Source organism: Mytilus edulis, chromosome 3, assembly GCF_963676685.1.
Source record: "Mytilus edulis chromosome 3, xbMytEdul2.2, whole genome shotgun sequence".
Lineage (NCBI taxonomy): Eukaryota > Metazoa > Mollusca > Bivalvia > Mytilida > Mytilidae > Mytilus > Mytilus edulis.
Window position 1 is genome coordinate 30,399,459 of NC_092346.1, and position 22,057 is coordinate 30,421,515.

At 32.2% G+C, this 22,057-nt stretch overlaps 2 protein-coding genes across 5 annotated transcripts in view; one reads left to right on the forward strand and one right to left on the reverse strand.

Moving 5' to 3' along the window:
• LOC139516207 (bromodomain adjacent to zinc finger domain protein 1A-like) overlaps nt 1-14,236 on the forward strand; it is a 42,253-nt gene extending 28,017 nt beyond the window's left edge. Inside the window, exons 13-24 of one of the 4 annotated variants that reach the window (XM_071306142.1) lie at nt 94-259; nt 722-829; nt 1,965-2,928; nt 3,673-3,779; nt 4,226-4,434; nt 5,137-5,238; nt 6,218-6,462; nt 7,247-7,371; nt 8,628-8,896; nt 9,301-9,480; nt 10,239-10,387; nt 11,789-14,236. In XM_071306142.1, the coding sequence (XP_071162243.1) occupies nt 94-259; nt 722-829; nt 1,965-2,928; nt 3,673-3,779; nt 4,226-4,434; nt 5,137-5,238; nt 6,218-6,462; nt 7,247-7,371; nt 8,628-8,896; nt 9,301-9,480; nt 10,239-10,387; nt 11,789-12,061 (2,897 nt within the window). In that variant the 3' untranslated portion in view covers nt 12,062-14,236. The remainder of the gene's footprint in view (nt 1-93; nt 260-721; nt 830-1,964; nt 2,929-3,672; nt 3,780-4,225; nt 4,435-5,136; nt 5,239-6,217; nt 6,463-7,246; nt 7,372-8,627; nt 8,897-9,300; nt 9,481-10,238; nt 10,388-11,788) is intronic. The other 3 variants (XM_071306144.1, XM_071306145.1, XM_071306146.1) reach the window with 3 other exon arrangements.
• A 3,336-nt stretch (nt 14,237-17,572) lies between these two features.
• LOC139515166 (perlucin-like protein) lies at nt 17,573-21,252 on the reverse strand. Its single transcript, XM_071304728.1, has 4 exons — nt 21,144-21,252; nt 19,978-20,066; nt 19,293-19,380; nt 17,573-17,807 (listed from the first exon to the last, which is right to left on the reverse strand). The coding sequence occupies exons 1-4, from the start codon at nt 21,250-21,252 to the stop codon at nt 17,587-17,589; spliced, it is 507 nt and encodes a 168-aa protein (XP_071160829.1). The 3' UTR covers nt 17,573-17,586.
• Nucleotides 21,253-22,057: the final 805 nt, after the last annotated feature.

Here is a 22,057-nt window from a genome sequence, read left to right on the forward strand (position 1 = left end):
TTTATAACTTCTAATATTTAAAATAACATTTTCATAGTAAGTGAAATTTATTTTAACACATTGAATTTATCCTTCTTTTTTAAACTTTTTCAGCTGATCGTCTTAAGATAATCACTGTTTTGATACAACAATTTATGACCTATGCAGCCTCTAGGGATACGATAGAAGATGGTAGTGAAAGGTTAAGACTGTTGAGATATGATCTTAAACAGATGCAATGGGCAGAACAAAGAAGGGAACGAGAAGAAGCAGGGGCAAAGTAAATATTGTAAAAATGAAATTCTGTTTGAACAACAAGTTTAAGAAATAATGTTTCTTGTGAAGGCCTGAGTTTAAAAGTAAATGCTACAAAATGTTATATCCAAAAAGAAGTTTTGTATTGTTATGTAAATACAAAACTATGAATTAAAAACTCTTGAACTGTGAAATATTGGTTTAAAAAATATATTTTGGCATAGCTGAAATATATAATTGCCTCTTAGATAAAGAGTGTTACCCCATATTTGAAGCACTCTCCTTAGACAAATATGTTTTAATGAAACAACTGAAAGTAACGTTTTGAACAGTTAAAATTTTAGATAGGACACAAGCTTTTTGTTTTACTTCAATAAGTTTATGTATGTGGAAACTCGTAACAAGGTAAATAGTATTATATTGTTGGTCTAACATTTCCTTCTTTGCTATTAGTTACATGATTTGTTTGATTCTATTTAAATGATAGGTACAAGAAAAAAATGGAAGAAAGGGCTAAAGAAAGGGACAAGAGAGAAGAGTGGAGACAGAACTGTTTAAAAGAGCAAGAGAAAAGAAATATAAGGAAGGAGGCGGGGTAAGTATTTCTAACATGAGAGCTTAAATTGTTTAGCTAAAGTTTCATTATTATTATTATTTACAGTGCTTATATAGCGCTTATCTAAATAAACATCTACTCTATGCTTTACAATGCATAAAAAAAATGATACAAGTACATATAAACAAATTTAAAAATAGAGTGTTGAAGGCTGTACATTGACCTATAATGGTTTACTTTTTTAAAATTGTTATTTGGAACGAGAGTTGTCTCATTGGCACTCACACCACATCTTCCTATATCTATTTAAAATAGAATCAAAATAGAAACCGTAAAAAAATACAACTCAATATATGAAAATTAAAAATTATTCATCAAAATTATTTTAAAAATATAAACAAATTTTGAAAAAATATTATATGAGGATAATGTCCTAACCACTCACAATGTGAGATTTTAAAATTCTATGCCATTCTGAAAGATTTCCTAAGGATAATTTATATATCGTTCTGAACATTCATGAAATATTTAATACTGAAAGTTAAGCAACCAATAATCAATCGGAACAATATAACCATAGCAATAAGCAGTATAGGGCTTTTCCAGAATTAATTGTCAGGGGGAAGAAGGCACCTTTATTTGATGAGTGGTGGTTATTTAAGAAAGATTGCTTGAACATTTAATTGAAATATCGAATTTAAAATGTATGCATGGTGGGGTCAAATAAAAATGGCCTTCCTCCCCCCTAACATTTATTATAGTAAAGCTTTGTTTAAAGAAGTCTGGGTCAGATGTTATAATAGGTAACATAATAAAACGAAATGACAATGATCAACATACATTTACAAAGGATTACTAGCAGTTACTGACATGACAGATCTATACCTCAATTAAAATAAATTTGAACATTTACTGAATTGCCGTGGATACAGAGAATCAGCTTTGAGAACAGCATTATTAACCAACAGCTCTATTATTGAATGTCATCATGGACATGCATGAATTATTTGCCCCTGGACGTTAAGTAACATGAAGACAGTATTCATAAGTGTCCAATAGACGCTATATTTACATGTAAAGATTATGTATTTTTTGTAAAATTGCCTTGTCTGGTGTTTTTTTTGAAAGAAATTCTTTTATATCATTTTGACTTAAAATAAATTTTTAATTTCAGTGAGGATGTTTCAAAATTGCCTCCTATTGATTGGCAATACAAGAGTGATGAAGTGGAAGCAACACCCGAAGAAAAAGAAGAAATAAGGCATCAAGAAGAAGAGGAAGAAGCCAATAAAAAGGCAGAGTTTGCCTTGAAAGAAAAGAAAGTGCTTGATGATCTGTCTAAGTTACAGCAAAATTGTTCTATTGTACCTGTAGGAAGAGACAGGATGTATAGGCGGTATTGGGTTTTCAATTCTCTACCAGGACTTTTTGTAGAAGATGATGAAATACATGTAGATACGAAACAGCTACAACCATCAGACATTAAATTCTTAACGGGTAACACAGAAAAACCGAAAGATGAAAATGGTAGCGATAAAGAAAATGATTCTATAAATACTCCAAACAAAAGTATCAATAATACAAGTATTAACGGACCAAAACATATTTCAAATGAACAGATTGCTGTGACAAAGAATGGCGATGTTGTTTGTATAAGTGACGAAGAAAACTCCCGAAATGCAAGCAGTGTAGTGAAAATGGAAGTTGACAAAGATAATGAAGAAAAATCTCATCCCGTCTTACCAGAAAACGAAGTGATACGACAAATAGTCAGTAGGCAGAAAAATCAATGGGCTTTTATTTCAACTGAGGAGGAATTCGAACATTTATTGAATTCTCTGAATTGTCGGGGATATAGAGAATCTGCTCTTAGAGCATCATTATTAGAAAACAGATCTCGTATTGAAGACAGTATTGATAAGTGTCCAGTTGATGCTATATTTAAAGACACTGATGATACTGAATTTGTTAATGAAGACAATAATACCTCTAGTAAAAAGCCAAAGTCTTCTGTGAAAAAGACAGCAAAAGGTCTGATAAAGTCCGACTCAGCTCAGGAAGTGTTAGAAATTAATCTGCGGGAACTTTTATTGGATCTGGAGGAGAGAATTTACGTTGGAGCTTTGGGGACTATGAAGGTATTGTTATAGCTTAAACTATTGTGTTAAAAAAATTCTGTTCAATACACCACTTTAAAGTCAGTCCAACATAGAAGGAAATAAAACATGTTCCTGTATTATTTTTTTTTGCATTGCCACAGAAAACTTTTGATGTCAAAGCTGGAAAAAATTGTATAGTGAATGCTGTGTTCTGTAATGAGTATTTTGCATTGTTGATACACCATTTGTTTGGAAAGCTTATATTATGTAAGGCCATAACATATTTTTTCTTATTTTTATATGGCTCCAACAACTGCTTTAAAGAAATAAAACCTTTCATCAAATTATTGATCATACAGCCCTCAATAGAAGAGGCACAAGAAAAAAGAAAAAAAAATTTCTAAACATTTAAATGACTGATGTTTATTTTCCAAAGCAGACGGCACAAATAACAAATGTCACTTTTATGATGTCACAGTCTTATGACGTGATCAAATCACAGCTTTGGCTAATAATCAGGTATTTATAAAATGTTGTCAAAAAATTGTATAATACATTTTTTATTTACGTTAAATTCAAAGGATTAATAAGAACCTGAAATCTTCATTTTTTTTTGCATTGAATTATAAATTTTTCTGAAAAAACAAAAATCATGCAACATATTATGCCATTTGCTGCCTTTAAAATTGACAAAATTATAATCAAAAGTGAAATTGTCCTCATTCACTTATTTTTAGTCTACCTAAAATGAAAGGAGTAATAAAATATTTTTGTCTTTTACAGATTAAAGATAGACTTGCATGGAGAGATGCTCTTGAAAAGGGAAGTTTTGATCCTCAATCTGATGATCCCTTGTATGCCAAGTTTGAAATTAAGAAAAATGAAGAAAAGTAAGTTTCAATACAAAGATGTGTGCATATCTGTAACAGTAGACACCCTCCCCCTCCTACATTTTTAACTTAGAAGTCTAATAGTTAAATAGAATTTACACAATAGAATAACATGATCTTATCTCAAAAATGAAAGTTCACTGGATAATTCAAGTAGAAAAGAACTTTTCTTATACTGCAAACAAGGGTCATCTCTTTGAAAAGGTAGAAATGCATGAAAACTGTATTCTGTTTGAAATATGTCTGGATTGTATTTCATTTCAATGTTGTGTCTGATCTTAAGATGTGTAAAAACCTAAAACATTATAAAATCATGTGAAAAAAGTCATGTGATGGTCAACTTGGATAATGGTGTCTAAGGAATCTTTCCTCCATGATTAACTTTAGAAAGATTCATTGCCTGAATGTCAGCTTTATTTACATTGATTAATTTCTATTTTTTTCAGTGGTGAATGTGATGATGCGTCATCTATAAGCTCAGGAGATGCAACAGAGTCAATAGTTAAAGATTTATCAAAGGCTTTATTGCAAATACAACATGGCATAGAATCAAAATTCTTAGTAACACCATTAGGTAAGCAAGGCAAAGATTTATCAAAGGTTTTACTGCAAATACATCATCGCATAGAATCAAAATACTTAGTAACACCATTAGGTAAGTTTCTGGGGGAAAAAAATCAGGGAAAGACATTTTGGGCAAGCACAAACCATAATTCAAAAACACAATGGCTAAAATAAAAAGAAGAAGAAAATAGATGAACAACAGTCTACAAAATACTACACAGAAATTAAACACAAATCCCTTAAAAAAATAGTCAACCTAAGGTGGTCTGAAATGGTAAACACTTGCGGTTTCATTAGTAGCCTTGGTAAATGTTATAATGGTTTTTGAAGACAAATAATAGTTATGCGAACAATACACAACACAGAAAACTATAAAGTTAGACCCTGCACTGTCACTGATAGCTTCCAAAACATGAGAAAAAATATTTGAACAGGGTACCAGTTTTTCAGCAGTTAACATTATTGTTAAATACCAGCCATTTGTTTAATCACCATATGAAATATGAGACTGTTAGACTTGTTTGCTTTTGCCTATTGAATTGAGTGTTATCTATAATTCTTTTTGATGATTTCAAATTCTGTTGTCCCAGAGTTATGGGACTTTTAACTCAAATTTTTCATATTATTAAACAACTAAACAACTTGAAACTGCTATGTATTTGGTGCAGAAAATATCCTGGTATATGGCACTTGAAAAAAGACAGTTGATATACATATTTAATTTGTGGATTCTTTTTCTATTAAATAATAATCAATAAGTATTTGATTTACAATTGATTTTTTATTTGTACAGGTGAAGTAGATGAAAAACAGAAAAAAACAATTGCAGAACTGAAAAAAGAAAAACTTGAGAAAGAAGAACAGTTGAAGAAAAAAGAAGAAGAGGACAGTGATGGTATGAAGTTGTTTCCATATTTTATTTGAAATTGAGTAACAAATTATGTGTGATTGATACCCTAACCTACATGGCTAGGTGGACATGATTTATGGTTGAAGCACTAACATTGCTGATTGAATTCCTGTCACATTATGCGTCTGTCTCAAATCAGGACTCAAATCAGGAGCATGTTATTTTGTGGTTGTCATTGGTTCATGTCTGTCATGTTTTGTTATAAATCTATTGGTTTGTCATTGAATGTGAATGTATCCTGATTCAATAGTATTGGTCCTGAGAGGTTGTATTGCTAGATCTTCATATTTTTCCGGTGTCCTCTGAAATGTTTCTGAGTAGGCAGCTTAGGAATAAGCAGTTGAATATTTTTGAATTTGGTAATTTACACCAGTGTAAGAGAAATGCAGTTTCATAATTTTTATCTATCCTCATGGTTTTTGTGAATTCTCATTTCATGCATGCATGAAAATTTTGGGGAATTAACTGGATTTCTATATTTTGTCTTATTTGTGTCCCTTAAATTTTTTGATATTTTGTATTTTGGTACCTTTTGAACATTCACTCGTGTTTATACTGTAATCAGAGATAGAATGTGTCAAAATGATAACTAGTGCATCACACTACTAACACAAAGGTTCCTGGTTTGATTTCCGCTCCGGAATGAAAATTTCAGGGACTGAGTTTTCAACTCTCCCTTGACACCATTTGCGAGTATGGTCTTGAGGAAACGATGATAGGTCGTCTGAAGGGGACGTAAAATGGCTGACCCATGTTAAGAGAGAGCCATATCTCTTGCACGTAAAAGACACCCTTGTAGATTGTGAAAAAAAGTAGGCTAATGCCGCTATAAGGCAGCAAGTGGATAGGGATTAATATAAGTTGCAAAACTTATTTCCCAATCCGCTATAAATAAATATGTTTAAACTAAAATGATAACTAAATTTGAAGACCACATTAATCCATTCTATGTTTCTATTAATAGCAGAGGAAGAAAAAGTACCACAGAAGACAACATTAGAAAGATGGCAGGAATCTTTATTACACTGTACAAGTCTATCACAAATCTTTCTATATCTTGGAACATTGGAGAAAAGTATTGCATGGTCTAAGTCAGCACTCAATGCTAGGTGTAGAGTGTGTAGAAGGAAAGGAAATGCAGATCAAATGTTACTGTGTGATCTGTGTGATCGAGGTCACCATATTTATTGTCTGAAGCCACCGCTTAAGGTAAATTAAAGGGAGGTCATCCATACAAATGGTTTTTAAGGGTAGCAGCTTTTTGGAATTTGAATTCATAACAGCAGGGGTAACTGGGTGAAGGTATAAAAGAAAGAGTTCATATTAAATACTTGCAGAGATTAATTTCTCGCAGCAATATTGCTATCAGTATTATGATTTCTCTTACTATTAGCCTATTTATTATCTCCTTGGCCAGTTAATTTTTTTTTTTTTTAGAAAAATGGACATCACTAAATACTTCAAAAACACAGATGTTAATTTAGAACATAACATTGTGTCTTTTACTATTATTTAAAAAAGCTATGCCCCTTACCAAGAAATCATTGTTTCAGTAAAGCAAAAGCTATATTGTTTTAAGTTGTCTTATCTGATATATAAAACATGTTGTTTTCTTGAGTTATCTCCCGTATTAAAACATGAATCTAAAATTGTGGACTCTTATTACTTTCCAATTTCAATCTACGATTCAAAAAGCTATATTATTTTAAGTTGTCTTATTTGATATATAATACTTGTGGTTTTCTTGAGTTATCTCCCAAATTAAAACATGAATCTAAAACTGTGGACTCTTATTACTTTCCAATTTCAATCTACGATTTAAAAAGCTATATTATTTTAAGTTGTCTTATTTGATATATAGTACTTGTGGTTTTCCTGAGCTATCTCCCATGTTAAAACATTAATCTAAAACTGGGCCATTATTTCTTTCCAATTCAATCTATGATTCATTTCCATTGATTGACAGAATAATAAATTGAAAATTTCTTTTTAGATTGTTCCGACTGGAGATTGGTTTTGTCCTGATTGTCGACCAAAAGAAATAATAAAACGTAGTCCATTAAAAGGAAGGAGACAAACATTTGTTGAAGAATCAGAAAATGAAGAGAAATCATCGAGGTAAATCATGCTTAAAGAAGAGAATTAAGTGATGAACCAGTTTTTTGTTGTACTTCTTGTCCTTGATCTAACTAATATGACAATTTCGAAACAGCCCTATTTCAAGTGTAATCTTACCCTTTTATCAAAAATACAAGACACACACTTGTATTGTGGTTTAAGGCTACAGTAATCTGACAAGATGTGTATCAAATGCTTATCAATCTGAAGCACACACACACTGAGTTCAAAATAAATGTTTGACCTGCATGCGACTCACTTAAATGATTAGTAACCAAACATAAATTCTGGAAGAAGATGCACTGTTGTGGTAATGACATTTATACTGCATTCGTTCTATTTGAGCAGTCGAAATGCATTGACCGTGTATTTCTATGTCATATACAGTCACTGACCTGATATCACTTTTCCTCATGAATATTTAAATAGAAATTATTGAAATTATAATTAATTATTCATACGACCTCTTCAACCTGTTCTTGTTTCCAATGTATACAACGACTCAAACTTATTTCTTTTGCAATTTTTAGCAGAAAAAAAACATATTTCATAAGTTAATATTTTTGGTTTGCAAATATAAATCATTATGTTTTATGCTTATTGCTGATATTTTAGTCCATTCTCAACCAAATTCGTAACATGTAATAAATGTACATTTCATTGTGTTGTATATTTCTCCGCCTGCATGATATGAGGCCTTTTTATAAAAGGGGGAAGTTTCCCGATATATAAATCAAATAAATACATGAACTCATTAAACAACAATAAAAAATGTTTTTTTTTTAGATTGCAGTTTAAAGACAATAATAGTGCATTGACTTGACATATCAACGATATAAGGATTCGTCCCGAAATGGGGAAAAAGCCTTATTTCTTGACATCACAATAGGAAATTCAGAAGTAACCAAGAAAATTTAACGTCATGATTAAATTTCGACTAATAATTTGCAAACAAGAAATATTTCACTAATGAGGAGAAATAATTTTCTCACACCAATTTAAAAATGTGAAAATAGAACAAAAACTTGAGACAGTTGTAATATACTGTGGATTCATTTATTTTTATGGTTTGAGGGCAAATTGTATTTTCATAGATGTTTGATTTCATGGTCATGCTTAAGTCTGCATATGAAGCCTACATAGAAACTAGAACGTTGTTGAACATTAAATTTTTGATTTACCTTTACTTATCAAATCCATGATATTCCGTATCGCATGAAAAATAAGTTAAAATATTTTACGATTGTCTATTTCAGTGAGGAAGAAGAAGACTCATCAGATGATGAGGAGGTTGAAGGAGAGGAGGAAGATTCAGAAGAGGAACAGGAGAGTGATGAGGAGGATGTGGAATGTGCCGTGTGTAATAAGGGAGGAACTCTAATCTGTTGTGACGCTTGTCCACTGTTCTATCATCTGGGATGTGCCAATCCACAGCTGAAAAAAGTACCACGAGGCAAATGGTTATGTCAGATATGTTTGGGTACTGGAACCTCTGGGAAAATCAAATTACCAAAACATACTAAAGGTGAGTTTGATAGACAAGTTTTATTATTTATTTAGGCTAGAAAGTAAAAATTGTACAGTAAATAAGGAATTATTGGTGTACACAATAACCTTTCTCTTCCACATTAATGTCAATATTTTTCTTGGATCAAAGATGTCATAATTGAGTGTGAAGATCTGAAAAAACGAAATTCAGTTATTAAAAGTCAAAATGTATACAGTTGGAAAAACATTTAACAGCTTCCATAGTTAGCATAATATGACATTTTAATACTATCTCATTATAACACAGAATGTGTGTCCACAGTTCCTTTACACGAATGTCTTTAAATCAGAAACTTTAACTGAAAGTTGTCAGAAACATCTCACGAAAGCATGGACACATGATGTGCATTCTCATTCAAATTACATGTAATTTCTTAACAGGAAAGCTGAAAGGTACACCTAAGTCAACACCAAGCAATAGCAGAAAAGGTAGTCCTAGAGAAAGTCCAATAACAGTTCCAAAGGGATCCAGGAAACGTCCACTGGCTGAGTTGGAAGATAATGGTCCAAAACTGAAGAAAGGTGGCCGTTCAGCATCTAAGCTTCCCCATGTAAATGGAGGTATGTGGCTTAAGTGATAGTTATTTTTTTGTGTATTATAAAATGATTAGATGTATATTTGTATACCTAAATGTAACATGAAATGAAAAAAAGTCGCCAATTGGAAGGGATGATCTTTAATTTTCAGTCATCATTGCATTTTAAAACACTGGAAGAATTAGTGTAGTAAAATTAAATGGAGACTTGGTATCAATGCTAATAAGACAACTAAGACCCAAAGTTCAAATGAAATGAATGCAAGCAATTATAGGCATCCATACTGCCTTCAAAAATAAGAAAAATCCATACCACATGGTCAGCTTTAAAAGGCCCAGACCTGAAAATATGTTTGTTGACTATTTCATCTGAAATCAGTTAATCATAATACAGCTGAAATTGGCATTATGAAGGTGTTAATTTTGAATTAGATAGCTTCTAAATATTTTCAAATATCAGTCACTTCATGTAACTCATACAATATACTCTTTTTATGCCCCACCTACGATAGTAGAGGGGCATATTGTTTTCTGGTCTGTGCGTCCGTTCGTTCGTTCGTTCGTCCGTCCGTCCGTCTGTCCCACTTCAGGTTAAAGTTTTTGGTCAAGGTAGTTTTTGATGGTCCACTGAACATATAAAATGATAGTGCGAGTGGGGCATTCGTGTACTGGGGACACATTCTTGTTTAATCATATATTTATGGGTTTACATGAAGTGTGCAATCAAAAATAAAAAAGTAGTGTGAAAGTTCATTTTATCATTTTGTACATTGTTTTTTTCAGATATGGATCTTGGTGCAGCCAAAAGTATAGCAAGTAGTTCTAGAGGAACACCTAAAGTACATCTATTGAGAAACTGTGAAGAGATCGTCCATGACCTAGTCAAACATGAAGAGTGTTGGCCTTTCTTAAAACCTGTCAGTAAAAAACTGGTATGTTATTATAGAAAATACAACTAAATATTCTCAGAACTAATACATTTTTTCGGCTGTAAATTGTTTCTGTGATTTTCATGAAATCTTGTGTCAAAGAAACAACAACCTGACCAAAGAGCAGAAAACAGCCCAAGGCTATCAATAGGTGTTTTACAAAAAGACAATACTGCACCAGGCTAGAAGCGTGCTTTAGCTGGCCCCTTAGAAAAATGTGTAGTGTTACAAATGGAATATAATCCTGATACATATTTTAACACTGATAATATGATAACAGCAATCAAACCAAACAGAAAATTACACAAAGAAAAACCAGTAAGAACTTTAGATTCAAAATAATGTTAGTATCATATTTTATGATAAGCTGGAATTCCATACAGAAAAGTCGGTTTATGTTACTACATGTCTGTTGTTAAAAGTTCAAATAAAAGATTTTGGAGAGGCGTGCAACAAATCTACATGTTGAGAAGAAAATATAAATCTTGATAACAAATGATGCAGAAAGTTTTATGCCTGTATGGTGAAAAAAGGGAGGCAAAAGATATCAAAGGGACAGTCAAACTCGTAAGTCAAAAATAAACTGACAATGCCATGGTTTCAAAAGAAAAAGACGGACAAACAATAGTACACAAAACAAAAAACTGAGAAAAACGAACCCCATCAAACACTTGGGCTTATCTCAGGTGCTTTGAAAAGGTAAGCAGATCCTGAACCCCTTATGACACCTGTTTTGTTGCTCCCTGCAATAAATCTATTCAGTAGTTCATATTGGGATGAACAGCTGCAGTACAACATTTGTTTCTTTGTTTATTGATATTCAGGACATATTGACAAACAACACAATAGGCCACAGACCACAATTAAATTCTCTATTAGTTCTTTATAACGTTTTGTTTCATTAAAAAAATTGCACATAATCTTTTTGTCAAATATTTTGTGTGTGTTAAGTACAGTTCTAGTCCAAAACTATATCCAAAAATTCAGAAAGATTGCACCTCTGTAGTTTACAAATTCAGCCAATACACATCCATACCCCTATGGACAAGTCAAAAGATGTTCCGAAAACTGTAAATGTCACCTTTTTGCACCTGGCCTAATCACTCTTTTCATATCAAAATCAGTTAAAATAAAACATCCAAAAGTTTATTTTAGCTCTCTTCTTTCATTTCCATCCCAGAAAAGCTAAGAAATGTATGAGAAAGGGAAAGAAAAAAAATAAAGAAAAAATACACTATGATTAAAGGGAACTATATTCGTGGACAACGAAAAGTGGGATCATTAATTGTGGTCTTGGGCCAATACAAAAAAAATATGTTTAGTAGACATTAAAACTATTTATTGCTCTTTACATGATTCTTGTAAAAGTTTGAATTGTTTTAAAATTGTTTTTCTGTATTACAGGTTCCAGATTACCATCTGATTATAAGCAGACCAATGGATTTTGCTACTATTAGAAACAAGATAAATAATTATGGATATTCCAATTTAACCGACCTAGTAACAGACGTCCGCCAAGTGTTCTCCAACTGTTTTGAATACAATAAAAAGACAAGTGTAGAGTTCAAAGCAGGACTATCATTATCAAAATTGTTTGAGAAACGTTTAAAAGATTTGAATATAGACGTACCGGAATCATCAGGGCCACCAAGTAAACGGTCTAGAAGGACATTATGATAAAATGAAAGATTTTTCTTATTTATGACACATTTCATATAAAAGTTGTTTTCAAATATTTTTATCAATATTTTGCCAAACTGTCATCCATTTCTAGGAACACCTTGAACAAAGGTAGAGAGAGATGCCTTTATTGACAGCTGAAACATTAGAATGTGTGCTAGTGCATTTGAGTCAAGTTAGCTTCAGCTTGTTCAAATTCATAATTAGGTGAACCATGATTTCTCTACTGACTTTTGTAAGAAAATGGTCAAACAGGTTTTTTAGTTGTTAACCTTGCTTTGATTTGATTATTTGGTTACTCTTGATAATAGTTAACAATTGAAATTAAAATGGCCACCCTAATAATGATTCAAGCAAACTTAACTTCGTAGTACATGGTATATACTCAAGATATCTACTGTTACTGTATAATAATGGCTGATAAGTTGTGTACCCAAGTTTGTTAGACATTCTTCCCTAGAGTTGGGATGTAGAGGTCAACTGTTTGAGAATCCTATACTAGACTAGTGCTCTTTTGATAAAAATAATGCATAATATACTAATGTACTGATGAGTACTGAATGATTGTACTCTGGTCATATTTATGTTGGATAAATATTATTTTTTTGAAGCATTTTGATGTGAAAATGTTTTCATATATATGGTATAAATTATAAAAGTTGTTTTTCTATATTTCTGGTTTTAAAGAAAATTGAAGCACAACATTGAGACATATATTTTAGCAAATTTCCTTTGTTCAAATATGGATAACATGTCATTTTTTGCAATTTAAGGTGGAATTTTTAGTGTTAGACCTATAAAAGAATAATCAAGTTATTGCTAAAACTTGAATTTATATTTGCCAGTTAAAGAAATTCATTTGACAAAGTGAGAAAAAAATATTATAAATCAAATTGGCTTGTCAAACAATGTATATATTTTAAGGTAAAAAGATCTATGTTTAAATTAAACGTCTATTGTTAGGCACTTGCATATGCATTGATATCTCAGGTATAAAAGCATTCTGATAGAGTGGATATTTTTGTAAGACATCTTAAATTATAACTGATAGACTAATATATGATCTAGTTGAGCAATGTATCAAGATTTAAAGGCTGCGCTGTTAAAATTTTGATTAATTCTGAAATGTATATCTGAGTATTGAAATGCACCAAAGAAGAATTTCAATGGGAAAAAAATGAAAAGGAGGGGTTTAAAATATTTTCGCACTTAAAGTTTTACTTAATATGCATGAAGTAGTTTGAATTGAACATTAGGAAAACAACAATTAATCACATGCATAAGGGTGATGACCTTTGAGTTGATGTATGGAGGTCAGCACTAGTCCTGGATTTAATTTCTGAAAAATCAAAGATTTGAACTGAAATTTGTTATCAGAATGAGGAAGATAAAAATCGGTTTTTCTCGCTCTCAGCACAATCACACTTTAGTGGAAGGGGTGATATTATTTTGAAAAGAACTATTACATGTGTCTGACTTGTGTTTTATGTACCATGTGGAATACAATTCCATTCAATGCACAGAATTATTTGACTTTAATACCATTTATAGATGTATTGTAGATGTGAAAAGAAGAGAAAACAGAAGTAAGCTATTCTGAATTGTTGTGCTTGTTAATATATATGTTCAAATGGAACAGGCTTTCAATTATGGATAGTTTTTTTTCACAATCATGTGTTTTAATTTCAGTTTGGTTTCATATTGATTCAGATATTGTTTACTCTTAAATTCTGGAATCACCACAGCTTTAATATTAAAGACCCAATTCCTGCAATTGTATATCAAAACAGACTTCTGTTCTCTGTGTGAACCTGAATATCCAGGGATTTACAAGTTGCAAAAGATTCTATTAATATTTCATTACATTTTTTAAAACTTGTTTTTGTAATGATTTATCAATATTGAAAGTTTCTTGGACCAAACTTGAAAACATGTTATTTACATTTAATTACGGATACATATCGGCATGATAAAAATTCACTCAGATTGTAGCATCTTGATTAAGACAAAAAATATTCTGTGGTGATTCCTGAATTAAGTGTACACATATTTATCACAGTTGGTAATATTCATACAAGTCATTCTCATTATTAATGTTCATTAAACAATGTGTATGATGTTACTTATTGACATTGTGCTACTATATTTAATAAATTATTGAGTTTTGTACAAGTTATTGTTTTGTTTATAATTGATGCACAAGTAATATAATCTGTTTTATATTCTATAAAGGTCAAGGTGTTATTTATATCAGTGAACCCATACTGCACAAAATTGAAAACCTTGGTGTTATTTTAGTTAGGATGATACAATTTGTGCAATTCTCTAGAAAGGGGGTCTCATTCAGGCCCGTAGCCAGGATTTTCCAAAGGGGGGTTCGTTTGACTCACAAACTCGACTTTAACAGTCACAATTCGAACAGAACATCGACTTTAACAGTGCTTATTAGTTTTCAAGGGGGGGTTCGTCCGAACCCCTCGAACCCCCCCTGGCTACGGGTATGTCATTGGGGGGTTCCAATCCCGGATCCCGCTTACTGTTTTGTCAGATTCCCGGATCCCGCTTACACTATGTATGTAAGCAATTCTCATTTTTTTGTCATTTCCCGGGTCCCGCAAGACCTCATTTCCCGTTTTCACGCCACAATAATTTGACTTTCACGTGTCACGCTTACAAAAAATCGGCAATCCCGCGTCACGCTTAGACCCCAATGAGACCCACTAGAAAGAGTACTATGTGTTAAGAACTGATTAGTCATCTTATAACTACACTCAAAAATTAAAACTTGTTGATAGATGATGTCCTGTACATTCAATTGTAAATTCAGTGCCTCAAGAGCCTTTCATTAGGATGTGTGTTAAAAGCCAAAGATATATCTTTACTTATATACTTCAAGAGATATATGACAAACAGGGACCTTCAAATAAACAAACCACATCAGGTCAACTTTTCAAAAAGAGGGTGAAAGATACCAGAGGGACAGTCAAACTCATAAATCGGAAATAAATTGACAACGCTGTGGTTAAAAAATAAAAAGACAAACAAACAATAGCATACATACACAACATAGAAAACTAAAGACTTAGCAACACAATCCACACCAAAAACGGGGGTGATCTCAGGTGCTCCGGAAGGGTAAGCAGATCCTAGTCCACAATTTAAAGTAGAACCGTAGTTAAATAAAAATGACTAAATTTATGAAAATAGAATCTCAAAAAGGTGATATAATGTTGGTACTGATGCACTTCCTACTGAGCTTTTGATACCCTAGTGGATTTAAAATCCACCAAATGCTGGAAAAAGATACTATAAAATTTTAATTCTATAAAGTTAAAAACAACTTTGCAATATGTCTTGCAAAATATTATTTCATCGTTCAAAATTCCATATTCAGGTTTAGGTCCTGTATCAAAGAAGTTGAAGCGGACTTGAGGTTTGCACTATGTCCGTCTGTCTGTGTGTGTCCATCAGTCAGTTTCTCAAATCAGTTTCCCACACTGTATTTTCTCATGCTTGAATATATTAATTTGATGATTGGTTTAATAGTATTATGACAAGTTTAAGATATATTTCGATTTTTGTTGATTTTATGCAGAGCTATGGTCCTTAAAATTCACTCAACTAATCAATTTTTTTAAAGATATTTACTTGATATATATATTATATAGATTACGGCATAACAACTTACAAGTTCAAGTTAGCATTTGGTTCCTGTACAATACATTTTTAACCAGTAGTCCAGGTAATAATCACAGAAAGCTTGTTGACTTGCATGCTAGCATCATATTGTCTCGTTAAATGCATAACGCTAGTCATAAGGATACTAATCTGGTGGTCACTGGTGGCAGCTCAGATACTGTCACTGTTTGGAAGCCCCAACGTTTGTAAATTATAGAAACATATGTATATGTCTGACTGGGTTAATCTGATCTTGACACAAAATTCATGATTTTGTGATGACGTCCATTCTGAGCTCACCTGGCCATCTCTTTGCTTTTGTTATATGTGATTTTTTTTGAAAAAATCATCTCTGAAACCAGTGGGCTAAATTGAACCAAACTTTGCCATAATCGTTCTTGGAGTATTTATTATACCCCACGCAACGAAGTTGCGGAGGGTATAATGTTTTTGACCCGTCCGTCTGTCCGTCCGTCAGTCCGTCAGTCCTGTTTCTTGTCATCGCAACTCCTCTCAAACCACACAACAGAATTTCACGAAACCTTTTCAGATAATAAGGACATACTATGTAGTTGTGCATATCGACAGGAAATTGCGATTCAATTTTTTTCTAGGAGTTACGCCCCTTTGAACTTATTTACTTTAATGTACTACTGCAACAGTTTGTCATCGCAACTCCTCTAAAACCACACAACAGAATTTCACGAAACCTTTTCAGATAATAAGGACATACTATGTAGTTGTTCATATCGACGGGAAATTGCGTTTCAATTTTTTTTCTAGGAGTTACGCCCCTTTGAACTTATTTACTTTAATGTATTACAAAAATGTACTGCAACAGTTTGTCATCGCAACTCCTCTCAAACCACACAACAGAATTTCACGAAACCTTTTCAGATAATAAGGCAGCAACCATTTGATTTTCTGGGGGGGGGGCTATGGTTTTTTTTGGAAAAAAAAGTTTGTTTTCCAGTTTTTGGAGAAAAAAATATTTTTTTTTTTGTTTTTGATTCTGAGAAAAAAAAATTGTTTGTTTCACCCTTAGCTGCCACTATATGTAATGCTAAAATTGAAAGAAAAAAATTGTTTTCGACTTGTTGCGAAAAAAATAGATTGTTTTTCGCCGCAGGCGGAAAAAAAAATTTGTCCAGAAAAAAAAACCATAGCCCCCCCCCAGAAAATCAAATGGTTGCTGCCTAAGGACATACTATGTAGTTGTGCATATCGACGGGAAATTGCGATTCAATTTTTTTTCTAGGAGTTACGCTCCTTTGAACTTATTTATTTAAAAAGTGTCCAATGATCCTTCCCACCAAGACTTAGATTAGAACATGGGGTTTAATTTCAGTGTTTCCTATTTTCAGAGGACTCCTTACAGGAGTTTTGCGCTGAAATAATGTTAACCAACATTTTGTCCTTTTTTCGGATTCATTTCGGGCATATGCTTCAGTTTACCTTGTTTTTCTTGAAAGTGAACAATTCATCAGCGATGTTTCTAAGATTATTTTGACAAAATGTGCACCAAACTGGCTTCTAAAAGCAAATTATTATTTTATTATTTCACTTTCATTAATGATTAAACAAAAATAAATCATATTTTATTTTTTGTTCATATCTCGTAGCTAGTGCCCCTTTAAGATCGGTGCGAGTGTGTTTTACTAGCATTTCATTTCTTTTCTGATATCACTTCCAAGAACTTATCCAACTCAATATATATCCTTGACAACAATTTTTCCTAATCTTATCTATTCGATTATAATAAAACTATGAAATATACAAGACATTTCTTTCTGAATATAATTTTTTTTTATTTAATCGTGTCATGTCTTTTACCAGAGGTGATATCAATCTGCGTTTTTCTCACATATAAAGCTATATGACACTGAACAGTCCACATCATTCCAGTTGGATCCACGTATTTCACAACAGTCCTCAACCCCATGATGATTGTCTGGGTTTCCAGACATCCAGTCGGTGTATGTAACAGCTGAGTAATCAGATATCCAGGTGTACCATCCTTCTCTGGTTAAGTCGTTCAAACCTATCCAAAAATTCTTATATCCCCCTGAAAAAATCATGGCATATTCAACTTTCCATTACAGAGAGAAATTAGAAAATCCTAAAACAACATATAGTTGTGAAACTGTAGAGGTAACTTTTATAAGTGTTTTTTTAAATCTCATATTCTTTACTCTATCTTGCATTTCACACAACATGTGTACACATCCTTTTCATGCACGGACTCTCCCCTTTTCTTTTCCTTTTATTTGGCTTGTGTTTGTAATTTTTTAGTTAATATCACAGGTGCTTGGTTACAGGATTTGGATAAAAAGAATAATCATTGTTTACAATGAATATTCAATATTCTATCTTAATACCATATTTTTAACACTACCATGCTTGTTTTGGATGAACGTGTCAACTCTGATACTATCCCTTCATCTGACTATCCATACTAAAACATGAGGGATATTATTAAAGCTCACATAATTAACAGTACTCCAAATTGCAATTGCCATTACAGATTTACGAGGATCCACAGTGAGGTCTTTTTGTACACAGTATTTTGTAAAATGTAAACACGGCCATATTAGTCAATACATTAAACCTATATGTATATCATAGAAAATTTAATTCAGCAACTTCTTAAGCAGCACAGTATGAGAAACAGACATCATATACAGAACTAGGGGCGGAAGAGGATGGACTCCTGTTTGGGGAAGTACATTTAATTAATGACAAAAAATTTTGTCATTTATAAATTTTAGTTTTCGCCATTACTGGTTGAAAAGAGCGATTCTCGACAACTATTTTTTTTCTTCATGCCACTGTGAAAAGTAAAATCACAAAAATACTGAACTTAGAGGAAAATCAATTCGGAAAGTCCATAATCACATGGCAAAATCAAATAACAAAACGCATAAAAAACGAATGGACAAGAACTGTCAAATTCCTGACTTGGTACAGGCATTATCAAATGTAGAAAATGGTGGATTAAACCTGGTTTTATAGCGCTAACCCTCTCACTTTGATGACAGTCTCATCAATTTCCGTTGTATTTACATTGATGCGTTAACTAAACAGACACAATAAATAAAATAGTCATAATATGGGTACATCAGTCATCATCGTATAACAATTTTAAAAGGAACAATTTAACAGAACACAACAACATCTATCTACAAACGCATTCATTGATTTGTGTGTCTGACGTCAGAAAATTTTATACATCACATAGATTTGTCGTTCAATGTGCATACAAACAATTTTAAAAATCAAAAGTATGTAAGAATAAATTTCAGAAATAGACCGAGATTTAAACTAGTCCAAAAGTTCCCTCCTTTGATTTCCGAGACCTGTGTTATCATACAGATACTAAATACCTCTATATCTTTGCAGTTGAGACTTTTGAAAATATTTTCAAAGTAAGGAATATATTTTCATCCAATCTATACTTTTTCGTCTTGACTTCGCTAGCCAAGGGTTACGATCCATTCCCCTACTCTCCAAAGAGCCCCATTTCTGTCGCATAAACACTGTTCCTACTAACCACATCCCGTTACCATTGATGTCAAAAATGAATTCTCCACCGAAGTTTCAATCTTTACTAAATGGCTCAGTCTTCGCTCACATTCTTTCTACAACGATAATAAGAACACTAAATGAACGTTTTAAATGTGAATGGCAGATACAAGGGTGGCCGAAATTCAAGCTTCTCATCCCCGTCGATCCTCTTTACGTGGCCCTCTCATCTTGTCCTGAAAAGGCATGAATAAATAAAGGCAACAATAGTATACCGCTGTCCGAAAAGATTTCAATTAAACTTTATAAAACAAACAACAAAAATCGATGATATATTTTTCATAACGTGCATTTATTTAATTCTGTTGTATATTATGTTTTTGACGTTTGATTTGGCCACAAATGATCACAAAGTGCATTTCTCGGAACAATCAATTTTTCACTTTAATCGTAGAAATAAATAGTACCTTAACATAAAAACAAAGAAATGATTTAAAAATATATGTTGATTTAATATTGTTTACTAAATGAAATTCGCGATAATTTTTTTTTGTACTTAAAAAACAACGCATTGCATCCCTCAATTACACACAAAAGGTAAATAGTCTATGCCTTGTGAAATAAAATGAATTATTATTTTTTTTGTGGATTGTCGAGGCAACAATATGAATGATGAATGATTACGGAGATGAAGTTTTCATTAGAAGACATACCTTTGTCGCGTGCCAAGACACTTTCGAAAATTCAAACAAGTAGCAATGATTTCCGAACAATGTCCACCCAGATTCACATGGCTTCTGGACTACAAAAGATATATACAAATTAACACGCATAAGAAGTCAATTTTCCAATTAACTCTTGTGTCAGATAGTTTCCGGCCTCAAATTAGTTTAGTTTATACATATTTTATTTGCAAAAGTAGCAAAAGGGATTGGACACAAGTTATAACAACATTAGTGACGTCCTCTCCCTATATAAATATAAACACCAAGTGCATTAGATAATGACGAAAAAACAAGAGAAGAAATGCATTAATATATACTATAAACGAATATAATAAGGTATAATACTGAAGTAAAGAAAATTACCAGGTCCGATCTAAATAATTCATCAAATAAACCAGAAACAGATTTTTACTCAACATGCAAATGGCCATCATTTTACTATGATTATATTTAGAAATGAAAATATTTAGAAATACTTAAAATATGCAAGTTTGTCCATATTGTCTAGGATTATTAATTTAATGATTTAAAATAAAGAGAGTTATCGAAGAACAGATTTTGTCTTCAGTCTTCCATAAATAACTGCATACTAGAACACACCCGCGAAATCGCGGGCATTTAAAGTTTGGTTGAAAGTACTTGTATGTAAACTGTTGTAGGGAGAATTTTTGTAATTTTATGTCTGGAGAAATTCAGAAAAAAAGTATAAAAATTCATAGGTGATTGGAGACAGGACGCAATGTTTAAGCTCTCTCCCTTTTTCCAAAGTCCGTTTTTTTTTCTTCTTTTAAATTTTATTATTTTCGCGTTTTATATACTATGAACATTACGTATATTATAAATAAAGTGAATTTGGTATTAACTATCAACAATACTAAGTCAACTAAGGCTTTTCTACCTCAGAAATAGATTACCTTAGCTGTATTTGGCAAAACTTTTAGGAATGTAGGTCCTAATTGCTCTTCAACTTTGTACTTTTTTGGACCTTTCAACTTCTTTTTTGGATCCGAGCGTCACTGATGAGTCTTTTGTAGACGAAACGCCCGTCTGGCATAAATACAAAATTTTATCCTCGTATCTATGATGAGTATATTTCCAAGTTTCTTATCCACGGCGATCATTACTCGTAAGAGAGTATGGCTAATAGGTAATACCTGGAACGTTGTACCGGGAACCAGGATAAGAAGTGTGCAAATTAAACGCAGGTGGCAGTAAGGTCCGCTGCTGTATGCCCTGAGGTAATCGGTGCCCTGAGGTAATCATGGTAATGCGTCATTGATTAAATACGCACGAACATATAGTTCTTATTTAGATAGATCTTAATACCAAATTTTAATGTGACCAAATACCAAAGATGTCAACAAACTTCCCAAATGATTTTATTATTTGTATTCACCGATCGTTCATTTCGTATGTACGTGTAGGGTGGGGATGGCTTGTAAAATTATAAACCTCTTTTTTTTTTTTTTTTATATAAAAGTTCAATTAAGGATCTGAAGTATTCATTCATGACAGGGTTACCTGAGGTAACTCCAATTATAACAACAAATGCAACCATTAAACTCAAGTCAACTGGGGTAACTTTATATATAATCACATAAACAATACAAATCTATGAAGTCCTACATTCTAAATTAAGAAATTGTGTAATTAAAATATAAATGTATACACTAGCAAAGTATGTACTAAAAATTCTTTCATAACAGGGTAACCTGCGGTAACGCAAACAATAACAGTAAATACAACCTATTTAACTCAAGTTAATTCAGATCACTTTTACATATACATCACATAAACAATATAATTTCAATGAATTCCTACATAACAAAAGAAGAAAGTGGTTTATTACAGCATAACTGCATATACTAGCAAAGTATCTACTAAGTATTTTGTTATGACAGGGTTACCTCAGGTAACCCATAAAATAGCAACAAGTATTATCCATTGATATCAAGTTAACTAAAGTCGCTTTTCCGATATATCACATAAACAATACACATCTATGAGGCCTACATGTAAAATAAAGAAATTGTTTGATTACAACATAAATGTTTTCACTAGCAAACTA